At 42.6% G+C, this 24,941-nt stretch overlaps 1 protein-coding gene and 1 pseudogene across 1 annotated transcript; both read right to left on the bottom strand.

Moving 5' to 3' along the window:
- Positions 1 to 3,578: 3,578 nt before the first annotated feature.
- LOC146992614 (uncharacterized) lies at positions 3,579 to 5,051 on the bottom strand (annotated as a pseudogene).
- A 5,519-nt stretch (positions 5,052 to 10,570) lies between these two features.
- LOC146992613 (E3 SUMO-protein ligase ZBED1-like) lies at positions 10,571 to 18,867 on the bottom strand. Its single transcript, XM_085791079.1, has 6 exons — positions 18,856 to 18,867; positions 18,512 to 18,588; positions 12,570 to 12,830; positions 11,561 to 11,936; positions 11,300 to 11,417; positions 10,571 to 10,968 (listed from the first exon to the last, which is right to left on the bottom strand). Exons 1-6 carry the CDS (start codon positions 18,865 to 18,867, stop codon positions 10,571 to 10,573), a joined length of 1,242 nt encoding a protein of 413 aa, XP_085647205.1.
- Between the last annotated feature and the right edge of the window lie 6,074 nt (positions 18,868 to 24,941).

The following is a 24,941-nucleotide window of genomic DNA, read 5'->3' as shown; positions in this document are numbered from 1 at the left end:
AGCGGACTGTTTGGTGCGTGTGTGGCTGTTGTTGATGTTTAGCGCTACCTGGAGCAACAACAACAGTCGCTGCAGCTTCTACTGAGAGCTGGGGTCAGACGTAACGCACGTGAGACAGACACACGGACCGACCGCGCAGATGTCGCGGACATCGTTTAACTCTTCACACTAATGAAAAAAAACTACCGTTGTGTTGTGTGACGGTAGATACAGAACCAGGTTTAGGTTAGAGAGGGAGAAGGAGCTAGGTGAGCCAGGTGAGGGAGGGAGGGAGAAGGAGCGAGGTGGGTGAGTGAGGTGGGGGCAGACAGGCAGGTGAGGGTGGGATAAGGGGAGAGAGGCTGGTGAATGAGAAAGGCAGATAAGCTACAGTATTTTATTTTTGACCAAGTGTTCTTGTTGTTGACTTATGGATAATGAAATAGTTATTGTACTGTGCTATTATAATACAGTGAAATTTTGATATCATGACATGCTTTACAATACTGCAATAAATGTCATGGGCTTGTTACTAAGGTAGCCTAATCTCATATTATGACATCCCTAGCAAAGCACAAAGAGTAGAAAATAGTTGAATGAAATAGTTAATCTACAGTAAAAAAAGAGCATTTTCACAAAAAATAATTTATTATTTCTCGGGGGGGGGGGGGGGGGGGGGGTACTCAGAAAAATATTTCAAGGTTGGCAGGTCTGTGCACGGTTCCCTACATTGTTGTGTCAGGCAGGTGTTTCCACGGAGTTCTGCCCCGTTTCAGAGGTGAAGGAAGCCCTAATAAGTGGAAAGACGTCACCTCCGCGATGTAGAATGTGTTAATTCAAAAAGTGAAACTAACACATTATATAGGCCTACATGTCCATTACACACTGAATGAAATATCCCATGCCTTTGTTTATTCAGTTTATTTTAATAGTAATAATTATGACTAACATTCAGTGAAGACCTAAAAATCAGTATCTCCAAAATGGAAATATTGCAAAGGATTTTTTTTTTTTTTTTAAGCATTTTTCATATAGAAATGTTGGCCTTCTGAAAACTATGTCCATCTATATGCACTCAATACTTGGTTGGGGTTGAACTACTGGAAATTGACTTTTCCGTGATATTGTAATGTACTTATTTGTTAATGGTGAGCACCCCATTGCTCTACAATCTCATAGTTTCAAAGAAAACGGATTGATTGATTTTTACTTAACGAAATGAAACGAAAACAATATAGGCCAGGCCTATATTATATTACTATATTGTTGCAGCTTTAGAAAAAATAATGCAGGGGTGGAAAGGGCTTACAAACATGGACCAAAACGGCTCAGTAATCACAAAAATCCAAAAGAAACGAAAATGAATTTAAAAAAAAAACTAAACATCATGAAGTGGTCTCAATCTGTGTTTTACGCATGCCTCTGTGCGTCTGGCACATGTGTCTTGGAGTTCTGAATGGAGGCTGTATGTTCAGCTCCCCTTACATGTGAAATTTATTACATGAAACACGACGAAATTTCTTCACTTAGACTATGAACTGAAAAGTGTGAGGAGAGCTACTGTAGGAACCGGTTTTTCTGTTCAAAGCAAACAGCTTAAGTACTGTGGGGGGCAGGACTATTGTCTGACAATGTACTTGAGTGAAGTATCCACAAACACCCATTGGTCAGAGATAAAGAGGATGTTAATGTGTCGCTAATGTGTTACATTGTGTCCAGCTGTCGTCACAGCAAAAACTCATTACTTTCAATAGAGCCGAGAAGGTGGAATCTAGTAAAATATTTTTCATTCTAGTTTTAGAGGTTGCATTTAAAAAATATATGTAAAAAAATAAAGTTATTACTTTACATCACGTTCATAAGATGCGTATCTGAGCCGTTTTGGTCCATGTTTGTAAGCCCTTTTTCCCCTGGATTATATTTTCTAAAGTTACAACAATATATTAATATAATATTGTTTTCGTTTCATTTCGTTAAGTAAAAATCAATCAATCCATTTTCTTTGAGATTGCAGAGCACCTAAAAACCAGAGCAGCAGTTCATAGCGATTTTCACAACACTGTCACTCCGGATCAGCGGTACCACGACGCTGGTTATCAACTCGGTAACTCAACCCTGGTTTGTTTTACTGTGAATCTGTGAACGCGCACGTATAAAGGGCAGATTCAAGGCAGCAGACAAATCACAAACAGAGCACAGGCGCGTCAGAGAGAAGCGAGGTGACCGCAGCGCACACCTCATTTCTCCTGTGAGGAAGAAGAGGAAAAAAAGAAGCCCGTGGTCCGACCCGACCCAGTTATTGAGTGTTTACGTTTATTTAGAAGAAGTTTAATTGGTGCTGATTAAACTTGTAAATGAATGCTGCTCTGGATCGATCAGACCTATTTTAAACAGTGGCCAAACAACAGAACCATTTTATGATATTAGACTATATTTTCCATTTTTGCTGAGCATAAGGTTTGTTCTAAATTAAATAAAAGTCTGTCCCATACAGACGCGTGTCTCTCTAAACGGGTCCGCTCGGCACACACACACTGTCAAAACATGGATGAATGAAACCTATCAACTTTGTATCGGCCGCGTTTTGTAGCCTATTTCTATCGAGGAAAAGTTATTTCAGGATATCCTATGTTTTATCGCCCAGCCCGAAAGTGACACAGGCTATTGCCCGTTCATTCACGAGAAATCATCCAGCAACACTCAATCAAAGAAGGTGGGGAATGAGAAATCTGTGGCACTACTCTACAGTAGTTTGCTCATTTTAAAACCACAGACGGGTGTGTTTGGAGCTGACGAGACTGAGGACCGAAAAAAGAGAGTGAGACGTATACTGTAGCTGCTGTAGTCACATTTTTCTCATTGAAAAACTATACTGTATTATTATTATTATATTGCATTGCCCATTCGTGTTCACTGCTCCGTGCTGCTGTCTTATGGAGGCGTCCTCCTGCTCACAGATGCCACCTGGCGGTTGTTTGGGCACATTGCAGCTTCTGGTGAAAACACAATTACTCCTCTACAAAAAATCTGTGTGACTCTCGCGTGAAATCGTCCAAATGAAACTAGTACCCACTGTACCACCGATGCCAACCTGGAGAAAAGGCAGGTCACCCATGGCAACCTGGAGAAAAGGCTGGTCATGGTTTAGGGTACTTTGGTTTGCCCGTGTGATCGAGCAGTAAGCCCCCACGCCACGTCAAGGCAGTACCCATGTGGAGGTTGGTTTTTTTTTTTGGCTCCCAAAAGGGTTTTTTTTTTATTATTATTATATTCTTCCCAACAGGGTTTTTTTTTTTTAAATTAAAATAATAGAAAAATACAAAACAAATAAATATACAAATGGAACAAACACAACAAACTAAATCAAAGTCTTTGGAGCACAACCACTGGCCGCTTCCTCTTTTTGGGGGACAATAGTTTGTTTTTGACCCTCTTTGCAGTGCTTTGAGTTAGAGATTGAGACACCCTCTTCCTCGGGGACTTGTCCTTTGGAATAGAGAGAGAGCATACAATGAGCTGTTTGAATTTTGACTGTTTACTATTCAACAAACCATGTTGGGTGCTTTACCTCAATCTTGTCTGGGGATTTGTTGGAGGGTTCAGCGCAGGGGCCAGGGCTTGTGGCGGGTCCAGGGGTGGTGGAGGGTGCCGCTGCACCCTGAGGAGAGGGGGAGCTGCTCTCGTCTACCACAGCAGACGCAGCAGTTGAAGAGCTCTCTCACCTCCCTCGCTCTCCCCAGGGTCTTGTGGAGCGCATAAAAACACTCCTGCGTGGCCGCCGACTGACACATAAACTCCGAGATATTTTTTCTCGTCTCGGGATTTTTGTTGGTTTCGAAGTTCTACAAAAGAACAAGTATTGCTTTGTTGAGAATGAGTTGAATTAACCATGTGAAAATCAAGTGTCAGGTGTCTGTATTACTCACGTAGGTCGACACGGCCGTCCTAAAGTCCAGCAGGCTTGGGGCCCCAGCCAGCCCCATCTCTGCCCACGCCTTCCTGACTAAGTCCTTAGCCTCCCCTCGGCCAAAGGAGCTAAAAAAAATAGGGGTTGGTGGCCACACAACTGCCCCCCAGTGTGAGCCACCTGTGGCACCAACCCATCTCCTCCGCCGTGAGGTACAGCTGGGCATTCCCGTACTTGCGGGCCGTCTTGTGGTCTAGCACCTGCAAAAGACCGAGAAGACAGAAAGCATTCACAACATTTGTGCATTACGTTGATGAGGTAGCCGTTGGCATCGTCCCGGATGGCCTCTTTCACATTTTTGACAGTCATCTTTGTGAGCACCCCTGCCCGGTGTCCATGTATTGATGACAGGTATGCCCCCAGGTAGCCAAAGAACCGGTATCTTGTCTGTGGGTGCCTAGGCGGTGCCTTCTTCATGTCATCTGAAATGAGAGTTAAAGAGAGAAGAGAATACTGAATAACTGTCTATATCGGTGTGTGTGTGTGTGTGTGTGTGTGTGTGTGTGTGTGTGTGTGTGTGTGTGAGACTTACCCAGCAGCGATGGTATTTTGGCCTTCGCCAGGTGCTGGCACTCTGCCAGGTCCTCCTTTGGCACTAGTTTCTGGCCCTTCTTCTCCTTGACCAGGGACTGGTGGCCAAGGAGGGTGCGGCCCAAGTCTCTGTGCAGCTTCTTCACCTCCTTTATGAGGATAACAACCCTCGCCCTTCTTAGCAGGGAGTGTTGGGGGGGCACATCCTGGACATAGTCCAGGAAGGCTATGGCCTGTCCCAGGTACAGAGAGACTGTGGTGGGGGCCAGGCTAAAGGCCCGGAGGAGTGCTGGGAAGCTGTGAGAGGCAAATTCTGGCTCCAGTATGTGATATTTTCAGGACTTGCTAACACAGGACGTGCTTCACATTGCACTATTCACAATTTTATGAGGGGGTGGTTGTCCAGAAACTTCCAGTCCCAGTATGTGATGGAGGAATGCCCTAAAGTCATGTATTTAACAAAAAACCGGGTCCTGGCCCCCTTTGACACCGCGTTCTGCTGCATCTTCGGTGTCCCTTCAGGGCACCAGAGAAACTCCTCATATGAGGCAAGGTATTTCTCTGTGAAAGGCATGAACAAACAAATGTAGCAAGAAATCACTTACACACACCTGCACACATACAGGTAATACTCAGAAAATTAGAATATCGTGAAAAAGTTCATTCATTTAAGTAATTCAACTTAAAAGGTGAAATGAATATATTATTTAGACTCATAACAGGCATTGCAAGATATTTCAAGCTTTTATTTGTTAGAATTTTGATTATTATGGCTTACAGCTTATGAAAACCCCAAAATCAGAGTCTCAAAAAATTAGAATATCACATGAAATAAACAGAAAAATAAGTTTAAATAAATGAAATGTCAGCCATCAGAAAAGTATAATCATTTTGTGTACTCAGTACTTGGTTGGGCCCCCATTTGCCTGAATTACTGCATGGATGATATCAGCCTGTGGCACTGCTCAGGTGTTATGGAAGACCAGGATGCTTCAATAGCGGCCTTCAGCTCTTTTGCATTGCTCGGTCTCATGTTTCTCATCTTCCTCTTGACGATGGCCCATACATTTTCGATGGGGCTGAGGTCAGGTGAGTTTGCTGGCCAATCAAGCACAGTAATCCCATGGTCATTGAACCAGGCTTTGGTACTTTTAGCCGAATGAGCAGGTGCCAAGTCCTGTTGGAAAATGAAATCAGCATCTCCAAAGAGCTGATCTGCCGAAGGAAGCATGAAGTGCTCTAAAATTTCTTGATAGACGGCTGCGTTGACTCTGGACTTTATAAAGCCCAGTGAACCAACACCAGAAGATGACAGGGCACCCCAAACCATAACAGACTGTGGAAACTTCACACTAGACTTCAAGCATTTTGGGTTGTGGGCCTCTCCTTTCTTCCTCCAGACTCTGGGACCTTTATTTCCAAATGAGATGCTGAATTTGCTCTCATCAGAAAAGAGGACTTTGGACCACTGATCAACAGACCAGTTCTTTTTTTCTTTGGCCCAGGTAAGACGTTTCTGGTGTTGTTTTTTGTTCAGGAGTGGCTTGACCTGAGGAATACGACACTTGAAACCCATATCCAGGATTCGTCTGCGTGTGGTTTCTCTTGATGCATTCACACCTGCCTCAGTCCACTCCTTGTGAATTTCCCCCACACATTTGAATGGCGTTTTCCTGACGATCCTCTCCAGGTGCCGGTCATCCCTGCTGCTCGTGCACTTTTTCCTTCCACACTTTGCCCTTCCACTAAACTTTCTGTTAATGTGCTTTGACACAGCACTCTGGGAACAGCCAACCTCTTTTGCTATCACCTTTTGAGACTTTCCTTCCTTACGGAGGGTGTCAATGATGGCTCGCTGAACAGCTGTCAGGTCAGTTGTCTTCCCCATGATTGCGAACTGTACTGAACCAGACAGAGAGCTTTTAAAGGCTCAGGAACCCTTTGCAGGTGTTTTGGATTAATTGGCTGACGAGGCTGTGACAATTTGAGCTACAACATTGAACTTTTTCACGATATTCTAATTTTTTGAGACTCTGATTTTGGGGTTTTCATAAGCTGTAAGCCATAATAATCAAAATTCTAACAAATGAAAGCTTGAAATATCTTGCAATGCATGTTATGAGTCTATATAATATATTTATTTCACCTTTTAAGTTGGATTACTTAAATGAATGAACTTTTTCACGATATTCTAATTTTCTGAGTATTACCTGTATAGAATGTGTAATTTCTTAACAAGGGATGCCCCGAAGGAAATAGACCGTAGTCTTGATGCTTTTGATCTACCCTCCATGTATTTTTTCAGGGGCGTATGCATCGACTTTAGGGCCGGGCTGATTCCCTCTGCCCCCTCTGGCTCCTAGGAAATGAAAACATTGTTAACATGTCATAAAATTGCTAAAGATGTCTAAAATTGTGGATGAATCCAACCATTTCACTTACCTCGCTCCCGCTTGAGCTGTCACTGTAATTTAACTTCTTTTTCACTGCCCGGGTCGCCTGGGCGCTCCCCCCAATGCCTTGCTTTTAGGGGCCGCGGGCGGCGCTGGTGGTGGTGCCGGGGACGGTGGTGCTGCTGCTGCTTCCTCCCCTTCACTTATTCTGCTCTGGATAGTTGGAAATGACAAATGCACATAGTAGAGTTATCAACATCACTGTGAATGTGAACTGAAAACAAAAGATAAACACATTGAAAAAAATCAGGTGATACTAACCAAGTCGTCGGGCTCGGCAGGGGCCGTGGCGGGCGCCTTGGGGGTCTGCCCCTCCTTTGAACCAGAGCTGCTGCTGCGTGTGCGGGGAGTCCTGGTTGGGTTAGAAATAACAATTGCATATAGCAGAGTTGTCAATGTAAACTGAAATCAAAAGCTATACACATTAGGTAATACTCACAACAACAACTGACATTAGGCTACCTTAACAACTAGCCCATGACATTTATTGCAGTATTGTAAAGTGTTAGGATAGATACATTTTAGATACTGATAATGACTTCTGATCTAGCTATGTAGACACTGATTATTACCTCCAATCTATCTGCTGTTTTATCAACCACATATTACCTCAGTGATTAGAAGCACACACACACCTGCTGTAGAGTAGATGCACACTGCAGATCATAGCTAGTGTACAACATAATCCTTACCAATGTGAACACAGAAGTGATTGTACACCACATGTATCCCTCCTGAACGTACATCACATGCATTCCTCTTTATAGACTAACCTTTTATTGACTGTGAAACTTAAATGAATGTATTGATCGAGCTGTAGCATCCTGGAAGGCATAGCAAGGAAGGAGCAAGTGGAGGTCAGAAGGCCAGGAGGTTAAAAGTGCACACATATACTCATTTTATTAAATATATTAGATAAACATATGTTTCTTCTTTAATTAACCTCTTTATCTATGTAATCTCTTTACTAAATATATTAGATCATCATATGTTTCTTCTTTAATTAATCTCTCTATCAAGTATGTTAAAGGTATATATTTTCTAAGTTGATCATCTGTCAGGCAGAACACTAGAGTTGTTCAAGTTAGTCTTACAACTCTTGTCAGTATTCTGCTTCTCAACGCCATCACTTTAGCAAGTTATTTTTGTGAAAATTGTTCAGTTTGGGCACTCTCGAAGGTTAAAGGGTAACATCAGAATGTTGTTCATCAGTAGAACCATTCATTCTGCTCTCCCTCTTGTAACAGATTTATGATCATCCAACACGAGGAGATGATACAAACAGGGAGCAAGACGTAGGCAGGTGTCCTTGGGGAAGATAAGAAAGCAGGATGCTGATACCCACGAGAGGCCCGAAGCAGAGTAGGGAGGGTTCTTCTCTTTCAGGGCGCTGTCTCCAGAAGATTGGATGGTTCGTGTGCCAAGAGGCTGGGACCAGCCTGTGCACCAACGAAGGGAGAACTAAGTCTAAACCAAAGTTCCTCCCCATCAGTTTTAACCAATAGAAGTTAACTGCACACACACATAGTGCGAAGTATATTAAGAGCTTGTAACGTTTTTCGTCATTCTTCTCTGGGCGGGTGGTTGCAGCTAACTGCTTGCAGACTGCGATTTCCTTAACAGTGAAGATCCTTGTACAAGATTTTAATGATCCAACTTTAATAAATGGTCAACTAGAACGTCGTTGTTTGTAGGGCTGTGCGATACTGCAAAATTTGGTATCGATCCAATACCAAGTAAATACAGGGCCAGTATTGCCGATACCGATACCAATACCGATACTTTTTACTACTATCATCTATTTTTGTGTAGGGGAGAGCAGTGTGTCATAATTTATTAATTGAATGCATCATCAACATGCAAATTTGAATAAAAACTTGAATTTCTATGATTATTTAATTATTTTGTAGGTTTTCCTTTAATTAATCGTGTTTATGATGATAATAAAACACAGGACAAAGTTTTCTGGCAAATAAAAATACTTTTATTAAGTAACAAATATTTATAGAAAATTTACTTGAAACTTAAATTTCCCTTTTGGGGTGGTACTCTTGTACTAAGTAGCTAAGTTATGTAAACAATCAAAAGAAAATACTCCTATACTGGCCTTGGAGAAAATCCTTCCTCAGGTATTGCAATTGCAATTACGGTTAGACATAAGAACACTTTCAACAACTGAGAAATGTTTATTAAAAAAAAAACTTAAAACTTAAATTTCCCTGTTGTGGTTGTAATCTGCATTTGCAATTAACAAACTCAAGATTATTTTTTGCAGATTATAAATTGCAAATAAATAAACAAAAGAAAATAATACTGGCTCTCTGTCTTTTGGCCCTTATGGAAATTATCCCCTGAGGGTCCCTGGGACCTGTCCCAACTGAAGATTTATAAGTTTTTGTTTAAAAACAACAGCATGTTGACATTTTTTCCTTTTAATGAACTTCTCCTCTCACTTACTATCTGGCCTGCCTTGGAGAAAATCCTTTCAGATGGCACAGAGGTTGCAATAACTGCCAGGTGTTTTTTAGCTAGCTTGCTCAAGGAGGGGAATGTTGATGCATTAGTTCTCCACCAGAGGAGTGGATCTCCATCCCGTGGAATTGGCTTCTCCTCTGAGTACCGGCGCATTTCAATAAATGCATCAGTGCTGGGTGTGCGATGTTGCTGTGATGCAAGGACTTGGGAGTCAAATTCAGCCCATATCCCACCTTTTGCTGCAGGTGAGCTTGAGGTAGTTGCAGGAGCAGCTACTGAGACAGAGCTGGTGGCAGAGCTTGTGCTTGGTTCAGGAGCTGACTCTGACGTCTGGTTCACTGACTGCATTTCAGTCATAAGTCGTTTTTTCACAGCTTCAACATTTGCCATGTCACGAAACCCGAGGTTTTTAAATCTAACGTCCAGGTATGTGCTGACAGCAAGACCATAAAAGGTTTCAATGGCTCTGAACTAGGGTTGCACATCTCTCTCTGATAAACGATTCGATATGCATCTAGATACACAGGTTACGATTCGATTCAAAAACGATATCCTTTTATTACAGACAGATTAGATTCGATTCGATTCGATTCGATTCGATTTGATTCGATTCCGAACGATACGATTCGATTTGACGGTTAATATTCAAGACTCCAAATCCCCAAGCATTGTGGCTTTATGGCACTGGCAAAAAAAACAGAACAACAAAATCACATGTCAATGTATTTATTTTTAGACATGGACCAAAAAAAGTCTGGCTGAATTGTTGGATGGGAACTCCAGAGGTAAAAGTAGCACAGAATAGTAACAACAAAGTGCAATATTTCAGCCTGAGCATAGTTTTGAACACTAGAGGTAGGTAACAAAGATTCAATATTTCAGCCTGAGCATATAGTGTTTTGAACACTAGAGGTAGGTAACAAAGATTCAATATTTCAGCCTGAGTATATAGTGTTTTGAACACTAGAGGTAGGTAACAAAGGTGCAAAATTACAATGTAAACAAGTTACACACCTATAACACATCTCAAAATGTGGCAACAATGAGCACAGTGACAAGTGCTTTGTGTAAAAGAATAGAGAAAATAAATACATATGTAAAAAAAAATCAAACTACTGTGTGTGAGGTACCGTTTCCCAGGTCAAAAAGCAGTAGTTCACTTACACTATGCCTGTGCATTTTCATCATCACTGTCCTCTGTTTTTTTGGAGGGCAGATTTTTTTTAAGGAAAATCAACTGATCCACATGCTCATGTTTGAGCAGACTACGTTTTGTGGAAACAATGTCTCCTGCAGTACTGAACACACGTTCAGATGCCACACTGGTGGCCGGGATGCAGAGGTATCGTTTAGCGAGAGATGACAGCAGTGGCAAGTCCTGCTGCTCTTTCCACCACTGTAGTGGGTTTTTTTGCAGGGGCAAAGGATCACGCTCTCTGTACTTCTTGACTTCTTCACTGGCCTTGTCTCTTACAGATGTAGCTGCAATCCTCACTTCAAAGTCTTTTCCCAACAGCTGGTCCAACGCTGACATTTTCTTCTTTTTGACAGGAGGGTCATCATCTGAAATAGAAAACAATTACCGTATATTACAGACTTTGTTTGCCATGCCTCAGTGGTGCTTTTTTTGTACCTGACTTTACCATTTCATCTATTGTCACCTGATGTTCAGAATGAATTACACTTTTGTGCACATATGTAAAAGTTGTATTATCATCATCATCGTCATTATTAAACTCTTTTTCTTTACATGCCGATTCTCTCATAATATTGAATGTGTTGTTGTTGTTGTTGTTGTTGTTGTTGTTGTTGTTGTTGTTGTTGTATGCTAATATTTTATAGCTGCAGCATAAGTTTAACTCTTTCTTGATTACAAGTTATAAAATACACAAACCATCTGGCTCTTCTTGGTTCTGGGGTGCATCAATGCTGATGTCCAGATCTCCAAGGGCAGGTTCAGTCTGACATGGATTTGTCTGCAGTGGGCCTCTCTGGACTGGATCCCCTGTTGCCTAGAAATAAAATATAAAAGACAAACACAAAACAACAAACAGACAGTAACAGCAGTCAGAATAAATCTAATGACAGTAGACTTGAGAATGCATTGTAATATGTATTTTGTGTTGAGTAAATGATTTTGTGGTGGGGGATTTACCTTGTTATGCAGGGATGTAGCTTCTGCTGTTATGCTTGTGAACGTCCGCTCAGCATCATGGTCCGTCAGGAAGGGCAGAGATTTGAACCGGGGGTCCAGAGCTGCTGCAGTGTAGAAGAGATCATCCAGGCCGGTGTAGCGCTTCTCCAAGTCATTTCTGAATGCTTGTTTCATATCTTTGATCACCACTGAGTCTTCATCTGATGCTTCAAAGTTCTTTTTAAGCTTTGCTCTGACAGGGGAAATCATTGAGAGTGTGGGCCGCTTGTCTTCACACATGGTGGTGGTCACAAGTTTGACCGGCACCATCAGCTTGACAATGTCTTCAATATCGCAAAAGTCTTTGTCCTTAAGAGTGTTAATCTCTTCTCCTCTTCTGAGATCCCTGGACATAAGTCAGTCAAGTCAGTCAAGAGATCTTTATTGTCCCCGGAGGGCAATTTGTAGTGCAGCCAGCAGCATAAGACAACAGTAAACAACAGTGACACAACATACGCTAATAATGGAAATAGCAATAAAATACATACACAGGACAACAATTAACAATAGTTAATAAAATAGATAAAACAACCAATAAAGTGCAACCATGCCATCCTGGAAGAAACAGGATTTAAAGTGACCACAGTGCTGTCAATTGTTAAGAAGGCCAATGGCCACTGGAACCCAGGTATTTTTAAGTCTGTTGGTCCTGCATCTTGGCACATGAAATCTGCGTCTGGATGGGAGCAGTTTAAATTCAGGTGCCAAGGGATGGCTAGGGTCAGTCAGGACGAGTCTGGCTTTATTCAGGGCCCTAGTTTTGTACAGCAAGGAAATGTCTTTCAGTGGAGCACCAACAATTTTACTGCACACTCTGACTATGCCCTGAAGTCTGTTGCGGTTCTTCAGGTTAATTGACCCAAACCAGCAAATAAAAGCAAAAGTCAGGACAGATTCGATAAAACAAGAATAAAACATTTCCATGAATTTAGAGTCCATGTTTATGTTCCTGAGCTTGCGGAGAAAGTACATGCGCTGGTTGGCCTTTTTACACACGGCGTCAACCTGATGCTCAAAGGACAGCCTGTCATCAATTACTGTCCCCAAATATTTATACTGCTGGACAGATTCTACAGCTTGGTCGTTGATCGACAGGGGGGCAGTGGCTGGGCGGGACTTCCTGAAATCAATGGTCATTTCCTTCGTTTTTGAGACATTGATGGTGAGGAAAGACGATTTACACCACTGGATAAAATCCTCCACCACAGGGCCGGGCACCGGGTCATCATGGCTGAGGAGGGACACGATCACTGAATCATCAGCGAACTTTACAATGTGGCGTTTCTCGTGTGAGCTCCGGCATGCATTCGTGTATAGGACGAATAGGAGAGGGGAGAGGACGCATCCCTGAGGAGAGCCGGTGGAGGAGAAGAGAACATCGGACAGAACGCCATTGGCCCTGACCCGTTGTGATCTGACAGTTAAAAAATCCATCAGCCAGTAAATAAGACTCCTGTCGATATTATAATTTAAGAGACGCTCGGCTAAAATATGGGGCTGGATACAGTTAAAAGCAGATGTAAAATCAATAAAAAGCAGACGAACAAAGCTTTTGGCCTCTTCTAAATGCGCCACAATCATATTAATAAGAGTGATTATTGCATCATCGACCCCCCTCCCTGCCCGGTACGCAAACTGGAGAGGGTCCAAGTTTGCCTGCACAGTGTTCATGAGCATGTCTTCCACAATCCTCTCAAAAGACTTCATTACCAAGGAGGTAAGAGCAACGGGTCTAAAGTCATTCAGTGTCTTTGTGCATTTATTTTTGGGCACGGGGACAATAATTGAGTCCTTCCACAGGCGGGGGACACTGTGAGTCTGGAGTGACCAGGAGAAAATAAAGCTGAAGATTCCTGCCAGCTGTTCGGCGGAACAGTGCAGCAGAAATGGCAGGCTGTTGTTCCAGTACACGTTCAAGCATATTCTGGGTACTGTTCCACCGGGTGGACACGTCTTGGATGAGTTTGTGGATAGGCAAGGCCAGTTGTTTCTGTTTGTCTTGTAAAATTTCTGCTGCCCTGACACTGCGGTGAAAAAAGCCAACCACTCTCCTCACCCTCCCCAGCATCCTTGCTACTGTGTCCACTTTGAAGGCTTTCTGTGTGGCCAGATTTATTGTGTGTGCAAAGCACATGACGTGAGGGCTCATCTCTGCTTCTGCCCCAGCTAAGATCATGTTTGTGGCATTGTCAGTTACTAGGGCTGGCTCTTTATCAAGAAGGTTCCAGTCAGTTTTTACTGACTGGAACCTTTATAACTTTATAACCTGTAACCATGTGCTTAGCCTAAACATAGGAATAATGTTCATTAGACAGTTAAGATTTATTCAGCCATATTCATATTTCAGGTTTGAGGCACAACTATATCTTTTTTCTAGGCAGCATATCTATTTTCCAGTTAAATAATTCATTTCGTTTTATTTGAGCTGGCTGAATATATTTCCTATGTGACTGAATAGTCTATAGTCTACAAAATTACTGTAGTGACCAATTAGCCTACACTGAAAATAACATTTGCCTATCTAATGCTGGAGATGACTAAATCTTACTTTAACTTAACTATAAGCTACCTGGATATTGTTGCCCATGCTGAAAAGCCTCGGCAAGGGACCTCTGTCTCGGTGCTGCTGGGGGTCTGCTGCTTTCCCTCTCTTCCTCCCTCCTTTTGTTCTGCAGCTCTGAGTTCTCGTTGGGATGTGTTTTCATGTGTTTGTATAAATTAGTGGTGTTTCCACAGTGAGGAATTTGTTTTTTGCAAACATCGCAGGTAGCAGTTGTTTGGTTTTCGGCGGTGAAGAAGCTCCAAACGGCGCTCCTCTTTCGCTCTGCCATCATGCAGTCTCGGTCCGCTCCTGCTTTCCTCGCTGACGCTGAGTGAGTGTAGCAGAGCGGTAGGGAGGGGAGGGGAGGGGAGGGGAGGGGAGGGGCTAATTGAGCATGAGTGAGAGACAAGCGGCGTCGTGTTGTGTGCGTGGCTACTCGGCAAGTCTGTCACTTTGTAAATGCCTGGAGTTAAGAGAAAGTGGAACTTAAGAATCGATCTTTTTGCACACGTATCGATCAATACCCAATACCAACGTTAGTATCGATACTATCGATATTTTAAATCGATCCGCCCAGCCCTAGTTGTTTGTCCTCACTCTCAAATCAACGAACACGCTTTGTTGTACTTTTTTACACAACAAATTTTGGTGACCCCGACGTGATTTGAGAAGAGGCCTAGAGATTGAAGACCGGAACAGGCGGCCTGCCTTCGCCGCGACCGGAGCCACTCCTCCGGACTCCTCATCACTCACGGGGCCCCAAGGATAAAGGTAAGCAGAAACCTGTTGTGTAATAAAACCAAATTCTGCATATTGAATATTCTAAATTTTGTGAGTGTGGAGGAGGTAAGGTGGAATGTCATAAAAGTTAATGATAAATACTAAATGTTAATGATAAAATATAATTCATTAAATACATAAGTTGGATCATTAAATGTTATACTGGTTGATGATTCCGTTGGGGGAGGGACCCATAAAAGCCAAGAGTATTGTCTGGTTTGGCCGACAATTGTTAAGTTGTGTTTGTATCTATACTGGTTGAAGATTCCGTTGGGGGAAGGTCCCATAAAAGCTAAGAGTACTGTCTGGTTTGGCCGACAATTGTTGTATTTATACTAGGGGTGTAAGAAAATATCGATACAGCACAATATCGCGATATTTTGAACGGCGATACTGTATCGATACACGGACGCCAAGTATCGATCTTTTATTATATAAATTGAGGTGAAAAAAAAATGTGAATTTAATGTTTTGGTACTATAGTTGTAGTTGCTTGTTCAGCCCAGTAGATGGCGTTGTTGGAGGCATCAGAGGAAGAGATCAGGAAAGCCCCATCATTGTTTAAATCAAACATAATGCACATGTTTTATAAAGCGTAGAATGTGCCACAGTGCGACCGACACCGACAGTTACTCATCCGTAGCAAAGCTTCCCGTCACAACAAACACCGGTGAAGTGTGCTAGACGAGCTCGGCTTTCTACGCCGTGAAGGACCAGGAGAGACCGGGGCTGCACCTGGTGCAACCCCGCTGAGGCGTCACCTCAGGCGGCTTGTCAGATCACCTAGACGGGGCAAGCCAGGCGGCGTCTGTGCCGGGCTACATGCTAATCCACACACGCTAACAGCGCCTGCACTCATGCCACCAAACGTCCGCTCCCTCGTCAACAACACGGATTACTGCAGACTGTTCACAGCTTCTCAGCGTAGCGGAGGAGCCGCTGTGTTCACGTTGTCACGGAAACCAGGTAGAACCGGAGCACCGCGAGCGCTGCAGCCCAGCTGGAGGAGCTAATGCTACAGAGCTGACCATAGACTGTAGAGCCGACAGGCTCCGCTAGCCGCTAAGCTAACGGGAGCTGGTGTTGTTGTGGTGCAAGATGCCGTGGTAGGTTCCGCTCACTGCTCAGCACACGGGGAAATCCACAGCTGTTTGTTGTGTTTGTGTGACGGACGAGTGTCTCTCACTGCCAGTGTCTGTGTGTGACTGCAGTCTGTGTGACTGCAGCCTTTATTGCCAGACAGGACGTGGTAGCACCAGAGTGTAAAGAATAATATTGGATTATTCTGTTCTATGTATGGGTTGGTATATTTGTGTTTAATTTCTGTATGTTGTAATTATTTTGAGTCTGATGTAGAGGATCTGTATCCTGTATCAGATGTTTTTTCATTAAATTTCATTAAATATAGGCTACAGGTTGTCAGTCTCAGATACTATGGTTATATTTCATTTTCAATTTAACATTTTTATTTAAATGTAAAACTACATATTTAATTTATTTTTACTTGTAGCCTAGTAGTGCAGCAGTCTACATGTTTGTATTTCATTAATTTGAACTAGTAGGCTATGGAAACAGTTCAGTTTGTCAGATGCATATATTTGCCCATTTTGCATCAATGATTGAAGTGAGGTAAACAGACTGAGAAGTTTATCTTATTAGAAAACACAGATGTTAACAAAGTTTTCATTAGGCTAGGTGATGAATTACTATCATTTGATGTTAATATCGGCTTACAACTCGGATTTAAAGATGCATGATACATTGTTAGTTTTCAGCGAACTATGTAATATCGCAATATATCACAAAATTTGGATATCGCAATATATCGCAATATATCGTATCGTGACCCAAGTATCGTGATACGTATCGTATCGTGAGGTCCTTGCCAATACACACCCCTAATTTATACGTAGTTAGTGATTCCGTTGGGGAAAGGTCCCATAAAAAGCTAAGAGTATCATTCGGTTTGGCCGAGAATTGTTGACTAATATTTGTATTGGTGACAGATAGAATCTGCAGTGATTGATGTGCGGTTTTGTCGACTGGGAAACCACTAAGGGTTCGTCGACAAGGGCGTTTTTGTTTCCTAGCAGTGAGTTGTTCTTAGATCACTCAAGCACACAGTAAAGCTGTTCTTCCTGGTGCCTCTTGAAGCTAGTAGTAGAATAAGAGGCCTACTGTGGTAAAAAGTTAACGCGTGGCTGTTGACCGCACTTGTGCCGTGGGCTGATGCTCGTATTCTATATTGTGTTTGAATATGTGGTTTTGATAGTTTACCAAGCCACCGGAGAATTTGAAGCTGTCTGTGCCCTCTGAGTAAACTTAAGAGGAGCTGAGCTGCGTTATGGTAGATTGTTGCAGACAGTGTGTTGTTTGAGTGGTGAAAACAGCAATCTATTAAGGCAGCTCTCGAGATAGGCTGGCTGGAGCATTTGGGTAGTTTGTAAGTAATACCCCTGTGACTCCAGGTTTGTTGTGTCGGGAAAAAACCATGGTTCTGTGAGACAATTTGTTTGATTGTTGGCATGTGCACTTGATGTTTACTGGTCTGACCTCCACTTGCTCCTTCCTTGCTATGCCTTCCAGGATGCTACAGCTCGATCAATACATTCATTTAAGTTTCACAGTCAATAAAAGGTTAGTCTATAAAAAGGAATGCATGTGATGTACGTTCAGGAGGGATACATGTGGTGTACAATCACTTCTGTGTTCACATTGGTAAGGATTATGTTGTACACTAGCTATGATCTGCAGTGTGCATCTACTCTACAGCAGGTGTGTGTGTGCTTCTAATCACTGAGGCCTCTAAACGCAGGGAGCATCTTGTTTTCATTTTCAGAACTTTACTCATATGTTATGAGGGCATGTTTGGTAGCATTTTGAAGTGTACAATCCTAGCTTTCATTTAGACCTAGTTTTGGGCCTATCTAAAAAATATAAAGGTCACATGGTCAAAGGTCAAACTGTCTCAACAACATTTTTTCCACTATTTTCGCCTAAACTGTAGTCTTTTTTATAGCACTGTGAAATGTAGGAACAGCACTGACACAAATAACAAAAACTGAAATACTCACAGGACTGTAACAATTCAGGAAATGTATAATCTTCCCATAATATCATGCTATGAGGGAGGATATGGGTCTTTAAGTGGAACATGGGCCCAGGCGAGAATTGACAATAACTGCTAATTATTTGGTATTTGTCACAGAGTTTTTATTTAGATTTGCCCTAATCATCACATCCATCATCATCATAGTCCACAGTGAAGACAACTTCTTCATCCTCCTCCACCCTCTGATTTGTGCATTTTTGAAAACATTGAACATCTGAAGTCAGCGTTAAGAGCGTTAAGGTGGGGTGGGGGTGGTGGGGCATGGTGGGGCGTCAGGTTTTAAATTCTCTTTAAATACTTTTCAAAAAACTTTACAAACATATGGGTTTTTGTTATAATGTTAATAGAAATGTAAGAAGAATCCCTCAGAGTGTAAACACTGAAACATGAACTATACTGTGTGTGTATCAGACGGCCAAGTGCAGGGGAGTTCCTGTGGTGTGTGTGGGGGGAGGGGCAGTGTTCGGAGGAGGAGGACAGGGAGTGGGAGGTGGCCTCCTTCTGCAGCTCCGCTCTTAGGATCAGCAGCTCCTTCAGCGTCTGATGCACCAGCACCTGGAGCACATGGGGCACAGGAATAAAAACTACAGGAACATTTGCACAATAACTTTTTTCTGTATCCTATATAGATCGATCTTTATCTTTATTCTATTTTATTTTATCTTATTTTATTTAAATCTTCTCGCCCGAAGTCAGCTGAGATAGGCTCCAGCTCACCCGTGACCCTAGTGCAGGATAAGCGGTATAGAAAATGAATGAATGAATGAATGAATATTTAAATCTTTAATTTATCGCTACCTTTTACTATTTTTTGTATCTTACCTGGGGTCTCATGTGGGGGTTGCCCTAATCATCACATCCATCATCATCATCATCATCGTCGTCATAGTCCACAGTGAAGGCAACTTCTTCATCCTCCTCCACCCTCTGATTTGTGCATTTTTGAAGTTTGCACATTTCTGTGCACTTGAAGTTGTTGGCGAGGCAGGAGCAGCCTGGAAGCCTACAGGTCTTTACACACTTGCAGGCCATGAGCTCCAAGACAGCCATTGGAGCTGGGAGCCCTCGCATCCAGTCCAACACCAGCATACCTACAGTAAAAGAAGAAGTGTAAGATCCAAGTCACACACTTTCCATGTCTCATCTACTTCACTAAAGAGCTGAAATGTACAGAAATTACCTATACTGTTGCAGTGAATTTACTAAAAGCATACCTTTGACGTCTGTTTTCCATCCATAACCTTTTGGCTCTGGTATGCCTGGTTGTCCTTCCAGACATTGCCTCCATACTGCTGCCTGGTAATTTGCACGCTGTGTATGCAGCTGTAAGCAGTCCCTGCAAGGCGGAAGAAGGCTTGACTCCATTTCACCCCTTTTGGTGCAGAACATCAGGTACCGAAGGTCGTTCACATCACATATGTCAGATGATGGTGCATACATCTGACACACAAAGGATTCCATGGCTCCGTGTAAGTGCTCTGATACATCCCATGATGTTCCCAGGGATTTGAAGCCCTCTTGATATGTCCTGTTTCCTTTAACAAGTTTGAAAGCACAGAGTTTCCCTCTTCCTGCAAAAGCACTCACACTATCACAACCTGTAAAGGCATGGAGACCTACAAGAGCATCACAGAGATCATCTCCATGGAGTTCAGCAAGGGTGCTAATGTTGATGTATCTTGTTCTATTCTGACTCCCACATTTCAGGTACATGGTGCAGTTTATCTTCTTACAGTTCCCTAAGCAAAGGACCATGACACCTGTGTCCTCACTCACAGTCACTGTAGTTTTATAGCCATTCTGGCTGGCATGAGCAGCATGTAGGAGCATGCGGGTGTCTGCCTCCTCATGGGAACACTTTAACCCCATCACAACTTTCACATCTTTGTTCTTAAGACAATAGCATGTCTCTCCACATGTTACAAAAAGCTGCTTTTCTTGAAGCTTCACCTGGTTTTCTGGCAGCTTCCACTGGTCCACAATGAACTTGATCAAGGCAGTTTTTCTCTCTGGATTGCTTAAGAGTTTTCTCCACTGCACAACATTGTGTCCCGGGGCAATGTTCTTCCATTGAGTGCCACTTGTTGCACCTCGATTGTCTCTCTCAGCATTCTTGATGGATGTTTTCCTGTACACATCAAACACCACATCTATTCGTGTACTCTTTCCTCCTTCATGCAAAGCAAAGTTCAGCACAGAACCAGCAATCTCTCCAAAAGTCTTGCCATCACCTTTCAGTTTCTGAACAAGGCTCATTCCATCAATGATGCATGCAGAGAGATTTCCAATATCTTCAACTGCTTTGTAACTACTTTGTGAAACAATTATCATATGCCCAAAGAGATTTCTGTCTGCTTTCAATATCAACTCCTTGTTTTGTTTTTGATTTCCTCTGTCTCTTTTTGTGAGGCTTGAGAATGTCTTCAGATTCTGTTTTTTCATTCTGTCGTGGAATTTGGTTTCTGGTGATTCTTTTTCCAAACGCTCACTTCTGAACTTCTGATATGCTTCCTCTCCAGTCTGGTGAGCTTGCAGCAGATCACTGGCTATGTCTGGTGACACAGCGATTCCTGTGGAAAGACTGATGATGTCAGACTGATCTGGACTGAGAGGGTTTACCCAGCTATTTTTCATAAGCTCTACAAAGGCATTCACATCAGCCCTGTCCTTCTCTATTCTGGTCTTCTGTAGATCGTGATGACTGAAACTGCCTGTAGTTTTGGTGCCTGTCATGTTCCTGAGTTGCCTTAGGTACTGACTTCTGTTTTCTGAAGTGAGATAGTATCTGGTGACTGCTCCTGCTTTTAGGCTGAAACCCTTGGTTCCTCCAGCAGTCTGGGTGTCCTTGTTTATGGTCTCCTCAATTGTCTGGTCAACTGGAATCTTTCCAAAGGGATTGTTCCCACTGAGCTGGACAGACAAACCACCCTTTGCAATGTGTGCATGAACAGCAGGATTATCAGTCTCCAGGCGAGACATTTGTGCATAGTAGTATGTCAGATATCTGGCATAGTTGATCTTATCATATGCAAAGCACCATGGAATGATGGCTCTTATTGCTGTAAGATGCATCATCCAATTTCCCTCTCGTGATGCTCGAATTAGGCAAAGCAGAATCTCAACCATGTCCACATAGGACATCCAGAAGGCAGACAGGGGACCATTGTCTTTTCTGAGGAAGCTGAGGTACTCATTAAATTGTGTCAGAATACGCTGACATGAATCCTGCTTGAGAGTTTCCTCAAATCTTGTCTGTGTTAATTCTTCACACAGGTTGTTGGCAGTTTGCAGAGTTGTTTCCAGGTGAATAATATCATCCTGGTGATTCTCTTCTAACCAAGGTTGAAAACCTTCCCATGCTAGTCTCAAGAAAGCCTCATAGAGCAGTTTGTGGAGCCTTACTGCACGATTATACTTGTGCCCATCAATAACTCCTGAGACTGAGCCGTTAGCTATCACTCCTGCTTCTATGCAAAGGTCTCTTAGACCAGCATCTCCAAACCGTTGGCCAATAGACCACTTCGGCATCGACGTCACGATGACGTAGCCAGAGTTGCGAACGCTTACTGGTGGCAGAAAAATAACGGAAGTAAAGCAGCAAACACGGAGCGGAGGTAACTACAGTCGGAAAGAATAGAGAAAATAGAGAGAAAATAGAGAGAAAAAAGAGGCGAAATGTCCTGTTGTGCCGTGGGGTGTCAAAACCGGAATGGAAAAAAAGACAACCGGCTTCATTTTTATCGTATTCCGTCGTCGAAGACACCATTTGAGGCAAATCGAAGACGTCTGTGGTTACAGGCAATCAAACGGACAGACTGGACCGATGAAGTTATCCGAAATTCTCGGCTCTGCAGTGCGCATTTCATATCAGGTAAGGTTTTCTCCACTGTTTATCACACACAAACATGTAGTCAGTGAGGATAAGTAGGTTACGGCAGCAATGGGCATCCCCGCTATTTCGTGCCGTTACAACCGTTGACCCAAGTTAGCAGTTAACTTGGGTCAACGACTAGCAACAGCTAACTGCTAACTCGGAAGCTATCATGTAAACAAACCAGATTGCCCCCACGCTGGTCATATTTGCGACATCTCTGCACCATGACTGACCACATGTTTAATAAATGATTGGTGCTGTCTTACAGGAGAGTCAAGCATGGATGCTGAAAATCCAGACTTTGTCCCCACATTGTTTTGTTACAGTCGGCAAAGTCTGGATGCGGCCAAGAAATTGGACAGGTAACGTTACTCTTCTCACTTTTTTGCCATCATTTTCCCTTACCAAGAGTGTAAGGATATCTTAACAAATATTCTATGTGTTTTGGTTTTAGGTTAAATAGGAGAAGAAAGAGGGCTGAAACAAGCTGCATGTCCTCTCCCCACCTACATACCTGTCTGGCTGACACAACAAGCTCTCTCACAGCAGCTCAACAGTCCTCCACCAGGGAACCAACAACAGACTCGGAGCATCAAGAGCCGATTTGTACACGTAAGAGTTTCACACATGCTTGTTAGGCCAGGGACCCTATTTTTCTGACCATGCAGTATTAAAGGTAGCTCCATAAACCACCTATGCAGGACAGTCTGAGTAGTTCAAGATTGCTTTTTTTGTCCAGTAATCTTGTTTATTCTTTTTGCCAAGGCATGATTTTTTTTCTCATCATGCATTGTATCATCTCTCTCTCAGTTAAAAAAGATGCCATGGTCCCTCAAGCCACCTACAATGAACTCAAAGTCCAGCATGATCGGCTTCAGGCAGAATGTGTCAACTTGCGCAAAACATGCAACGCACTCAAAGAGGAGAATGAGCAGCTGAAGGAGGCACTTGGCAGCAGGAGATTTTCTTTCAACTCAATCAGAGTCAAAGCTCAACTGTTCCTTTTCTATACTGGACTGACCACTATAATTTTTGAGTGGTTGCTCTCAAAACTGAAAGATAGTGTAGTGATGATGCATGGAACTTTAAACTTGGAAGATCACTTGTTAGTAGTTTTGATGAAGCTGCGCTTGGGCCTAAGAAACAGGGACATTGCCTTTAGATTTAGTGTAAGAGAAACTGTCATCTCCAGTATTTTAAGAAAATGGCTCCCCATAATGGCACAGACATTAAAACCAATAATCAAATGGCCATCCAGAGAGTGTGTACTTAGGAAAATGCCAAAATGTTTTAAGAGAAAATATAGGCAATGCCGCTGTATTATTGACTGTACAGAGATTTTTATTGAGAGAGCTAAGAATCTCACTGCTCGAGCACAGACATGGTCGAACTATAAACACCACAACACAGTTAAATATTTAATTGGTATAACACCAGCAGGAGCAATTTCTTTTTTGTCGTCAGGTTGGGGAGGTCGTGTTTCTGACAAAGAAATAACAGCAAAATCAGGATTCTTTGAACTGCTGAAGGGATGATATTCTGGCTGATCGAGGGTTTTTGATAAGGGAGGAACTTGCAGCATACGGAGCCACTCTTCATATCCCCCACTTTACAAAAGGCAAGAAACAGCTCTCTGCTTATGAAGTTGACACATCAAGAAGCCTGTCAAATGTGAGAATACATGTGGAACGAGTCATAGGTCGATGGAAAAACTTCAAAATATTAACATCTGTCATTCCACTTACTCAGGTGGACCTACTGGACGATATGGTGATAGTTTGCGGAGCATTAACAAATCTTTGCCAAAGTGTAGTGCCCAAAAGATAGATGCAGCTAATCATTCACAATGTGAAAAAGAAAGTGCCTGGTTTTATTACCACATTATTATTTTAGTTGAATCTACTGCCCAGTGTTTTAATTGTTGAATTGTTTTACTAAAGTTGACACAAGTCCTCTGTGTTATGTTATGCTGTGTTATGTTATGGTGTGACAAATGAACTTTGACTTCAACATTAAGAGAAAAGGTTTAAATAAAAGTCCACAACACTCTTCAACAATGAATTGAGTGACATCTGATGCATGAATAAATGATGATTTAAATTGTACAGAAACTACTTTTTCATTTTTACAAACAATTTCTTTCAAATTAACACAATATTTAGGGTGGAAGTACAGTAAATTATGTTACAACAGAATAAAATGTGTATTGAATATATACAGATAGATAGACATAGAAATAGATTAGCATGTGTTATAGTAGAGTGTGTGTGTGTACTAGTAAGTTGTTAACATGTCAGTTTGCAAGTTTAACTGTGAGATGCTTTTAACCATTTGCATCATGTCCATGTGGGCCTCTTCAGCCTTTTAGATCCTGCACTGCTCGCAAAGCCACTTACACGACCTTCTTTTAATCTGGACACACTTGTAGTGGAAGCGACTTTTGCATTTTGCACAGTGAATTATCTTTCCGTAGTCTGGCCTGTTGCAGTGCAGACAGTACAATGTGTGTTCATCTTGGAGGCTGGGATCCATGCTTCGGGTCAATAGCTCTGGCAGAAGATGGTCAAGGAAGAGTTGTTCAGCCTTGGGCACGGCTCTCAGTAGCAAGTCATCATCTCTCATAATTCGATTGATGACCATGTTCTGTTTGGTCCAGACTACAAAGTCACTGTAGGAGACATCACACACGAAAATCTGCAGCTGAACCTGAGAATAGTACGGATGGTTCCTCTTCAGCTTTCCATTTGTGTCCAGGCAGAACTGTGAGTCTTCGCTGCATCCAGTTAGTCCCTCTCTGTATTTATATGGGCACTTAATCTCCAGGGTTCCCCTCCCACAACATTCACAGTTCACAACTCCATCAGGCGATGCACCTAGATATAAGTGGTCTGGGCGAACAACAAGACCAGAGAGTCTGGCAAAGAAATTTGTGTGATGTTTCTTCATTTCGTCTGTGTAATATTTCCTTGCTCTGTCCTCCATGTCCCTCCCCCAGAGTATGGCTGGTGCTTGTAAATCATGTTGATTGTACTTC

Source organism: Trachurus japonicus, chromosome 1 (genome assembly GCF_045865225.1).
Source record: "Trachurus japonicus isolate A0001 chromosome 1, Traja_1.0".
NCBI classification, from domain to species: domain Eukaryota; kingdom Metazoa; phylum Chordata; class Actinopteri; order Carangiformes; family Carangidae; genus Trachurus; species Trachurus japonicus.
Note: the sequence above shows the minus strand (reverse complement) of the source record. Positions and strands in the feature narration are given on the sequence as shown.

Excerpts from the sequence above, each read along its gene's own strand:
- LOC146992613 (XM_085791079.1), bottom strand. Across the intron at positions 12,831-18,511 it reads GAGGCCACCTCCCACTCCCT|CCATGATGACCCGGTGCCCG; the intron begins GTCCTCCTCCTC and ends GTCCCTCCTCAG. Across the intron at positions 11,418-11,560 it reads CTACATCCCTGCATAACAAG|GCAACAGGGGATCCAGTCCA; the intron begins GTAAATCCCCCA and ends TTTTATTTCTAG.